The sequence below is a fragment of the Magnolia sinica genome, chromosome 4 (assembly GCF_029962835.1).
Source record: "Magnolia sinica isolate HGM2019 chromosome 4, MsV1, whole genome shotgun sequence".
Lineage (NCBI taxonomy): Eukaryota > Viridiplantae > Streptophyta > Magnoliopsida > Magnoliales > Magnoliaceae > Magnolia > Magnolia sinica.
The window spans coordinates 2,957,046-2,960,925 of NC_080576.1; the positions used below are offsets into that span (position 1 = coordinate 2,957,046).

General features: G+C 43.5%; 1 protein-coding gene across 1 annotated transcript; it reads right to left on the bottom strand.

The window, feature by feature from the left end:
- Positions 1-515: 515 nt before the first annotated feature.
- LOC131242157 (uncharacterized) lies at positions 516-3,145 on the bottom strand. Its single transcript, XM_058240607.1, has 2 exons — positions 2,882-3,145; positions 516-982 (listed from the first exon to the last, which is right to left on the bottom strand). The coding sequence occupies exons 1-2, from the start codon at positions 3,118-3,120 to the stop codon at positions 781-783; spliced, it is 441 nt and encodes a 146-aa protein (XP_058096590.1). The 5' UTR covers positions 3,121-3,145; the 3' UTR covers positions 516-780.
- Between the last annotated feature and the right edge of the window lie 735 nt (positions 3,146-3,880).

A 3,880-nucleotide genomic window follows, 5' to 3' on the forward strand; every position in this document is an offset into this window, starting at 1 on the left:
CCAAAAACCACCGTCTCATCTCCCATTTAACAAAATAGGCAGTAAGATGCTGAGTTGGTTTCTGCCTAGTCTTGAAACCTTCTTTCTCAAACAACCCTCCTCTTAGGTGAGCTAAATCTAGCATTGATCTGTATCCATGAAACTAACCCACGATAGATCCCGTCCAAGCTTGGTCCTGAGAAGCCTACGATTCCTACAGTTCTCAATTAGGAGAATGATCAGATACGTTCACAAGGCATGCCATGCAGTGTAGAGAATTCCAGTAAATCAGTTCTTGATTTACGGAATCCTCCTTGATTATAGGAGACATAATTTAGATTATACGGTTTCCATTTGTTTGTTATACGGTTTCCATTTGTAGTTAGCTTTCCTATTTTATCTCTGTATTCAAACTCTACTTTGCTTTGTATACGTCTATATAAATGGAAAACTCAACCTCATAAAAGTACGGTGGTTTTACAAACATTGTTATGCAGCACATCAGTAGTTCGAGCTCATGTGGGCCCACTGTGATGTGTGTGGAATCCGAACTGTTCATTAGGTACACTACATCATGTTTTCAATAAATACACCATCTAAAATTCGACTGATCCAAGGTGTACAAAAGGAAATCAAACCCAAACCTCGGGCGAGTCAAGCTGATGTAGCCCACTGAAATAGAGTTATCTGCAATGGGCGTGTTATATTCTATATGCGTAAACAAACAAAGGTAAACAAAGCAAAGAAAAAGCACACGTATGAAGCTATTATCCTAATTTCGGAATGTTGCACTGATTCTGCTCAAAACTCTGTATCTGGTTCTTCATCTTTCGAAGTAGAAAGAGTACTCTTCACCTTCTCTGCTGTTTTGTGCACTGCTTCTCCAGTCGCCCGTGCAGCAAATTCAGCAGCATTTTCCACTGTCTCCTTGCACGTTTCAAAACTCTTAGTAACAGCGTCTTCCATCACTCCTCCAGCTCTGGCGGGATCTCCTTTATCAACCCTGTTACAACACCAGGGAAAAAATGGCGGTTTAAGATCTCATTTCTTTAATAGCACTCGCGGGTTTTGCTAGACTGCAGCTGACTGCTCTGTAGCTATGGTGCAGTTACAGGTGGCAATGCGTTGGGTTCGGGTTCAATCCAAACATGAAACAAGCAAAAAATTCTAGCCCGAACAATTTAACTAGAGTTGGGTTGGGCTCGACCAGCACAATCGACCTGGCTCGGCATGACCACACTCAGGTTTTAGCATCGAATATGTGGCTAAAGGTACCCAATTTCAATTTTCTTTTTTATTTTGCCCCATCCCTGCTCAATCACTGGATGCATACAAAACATCATATGCATGCACCCTATACCTAGTCTATTAATTTGTTTGGGGTCGACACATTTACTTAAGTGGTTGGTTGACATGATATCCGTTGATGCAAAAATCTGAATCACTCTCCATTGAGCCTTGCGCGCTCGGAGTGAACCTGGTCCTGCACAGAACAACAAACAAAGGAGACCCTTGCTCAAGCAGGGGACCCTCTAATGCCAAAATCAGGCTAGGGAAACTGGATCTAAGCAGTGTAGAGCAGAGTGGGGGTGTGAGATGTTGCGTACCTATTGCAATAGGTTTCTCTGGTATTTATACTTGTGGATCGAAAGGGTTATTGCTGTTAAACTCGGCATGATCTATTCTATCAAGCGAGTGTTACGCGCACGTAAATGTTGGCCGTTACCCTTAGATCGCACCGGATTATTCTCCCATATGCCTTATTGGGCTATATCTCTGAACGTGCTCATTGACCACATTCTTACCCCGGCCAGTCCCACAACTCGATTCCCCGAGCCCATGGTCGGATCCGATGGTCGGAACCCGCTGGGAATGCCCGTCTTGGACTTGGTCTCTGGCCTCTAGGCCGAAGATAGGGTTTGGGACTTCGATCCAGGGCCGTAATTCTTCGGATGAGAGCTCCAGATGCCTGATTTAGGGCCATAGTTCTTCGGATGAGAGCTCTAGACGCCCGTGTGGCCTAGTCTGCCTCTCTTCCAGAACCTTAGTTTTGAGACCGTAGTCTAGAAGTATGATCAGCCCTGATGTAGCACTATTCTTCCGAGGCTCTACTCGTCGGTTTGGTTTGCTCGAGTCGGCCCTTATCGGTTGGGCTTAGATTTTCCCATAACAATATTAGAGCAGAATATCAAGTGATCAAATTCCAAAAATAACAAAAATACTCCTATGTGCATGTACATATTCTTATCATCTACTAATTTACTCGGGCTTTGACTTGGTTGGGTGGGTCATCTGGCCTGAGATCCACCCCACACATTTAAGTGAACAAATCATGCACACACACACACACACACACACACACACACACACACACACACACACACCTAAACTCATCTGTTTATTATATTGTTTCGGGTTCTGGCCCAGTTGGGTCGAGTCATCTGGCCTATCTTAGCCAACTTACATGGCTAGGTCGTGTTGATGTTCCCGGCACTTTTTACCCTAAAGGGGACACATTTTCTAACCCGAGCCAGACCCACCACCCATTAGCTTGGTCTAAACCCACGTCAGAAGCGGCTTGGGCCAGTTAACCTATGGGCGGACCAGACCCACAGCCGCCCCTACGTGCAGTTGAGGCTGTTGACGCGTCCTAACCAAAACGGGGCATTTACATCATATGATCCAACAGCCTGGGGATTGGTCATGTGGTCAAAATACGAGGGAGAATCTTAAACTCTGTTTTGGGACATTTGATTGTCGAATCTAGACCGTTAACTACTGTTTGTAGATGTCCACCAATCGATCAGTGACCCAAAACACTGAAATTGGCTTAAAAGAAAGGGGAAAGAAAAACAGAGAAAATCAAAGAAATAGGTCATGAATATTATGATGAAAAACTCACTCAGTGTTTGGGGACCGGAAATTCATCCAAGACGTTTGCATCCATGAACTGATTTTCATCCAAGGGTTCGCAGGGGGTACCGTTCCTATAGCCCTTTCAGCTGGGTTTGGCTCATGCTTCTCTAACTTCTCATCGTTGCTGCCTCCTTTTCCAACGGTGGATAAAATCAAAGTTGAGAAGATGAAGACCGAAAGGAGTAGGATCTTACCTAAGCTTCTGAACTTATTCATGGTTTCCATTCAGAAAGAGATGGTAGAACACATGCAACCGGTGCAGGGGAATGTAAAATACCTTCGTTAGAGGCGGTTCTGGAGTTGGGGCTACGTGGAAAGTCGTCCACTGTTTGGGACACGTCTCGAGCAGATGTTACGCCAGGTATCGTGACGTGGCAAAATCTAACGCATGCTTGAAGTTGTATAGGCTCGGCTACACCCAACTTACCCGTCGCCTTCGGATGCGGATGCGTCCTACCGCGCGTGTCTCAGGCCACGAACGGGCTGGTCAGGCGCCACACCGTAATGTATCTGTCTATCCACGCCGTCCATTCCTTTTCTGAGACAATTTCAAAAGCATGTGCACAAAAATGAAAGCAGATTCAACGCTTAAGTAAATTACATCAAATAATAAACATAGGTTGTATTAAATATACATCTTTCTACGTTAAATGTGTTAATTAATGGTACATAATAAGAGTCATTAGATCACTGGCTACTTAGAAAAACTATGGCCCCACTTTTACCTACTAATTTCTTTGTGTTTCTTAAAAAATTATAAAATTTATATAAATAGCGCATCGGCTTCGCACAACTTGTGCCTGACATATACAATCCTCTTTTCATAAGCTTCTTAAAAATTACAATATGCGTGTGTGTGTATATATATTATTGTTTTGTGTCTTTTTCTAATTAAGTTTTTGTGAGTTTCTAGAGTCAAGTTAAGTTATTCGGACATGACAAAATTCATAATCTTTGGCATTGATGAAATCTAATCTGTGTTAGA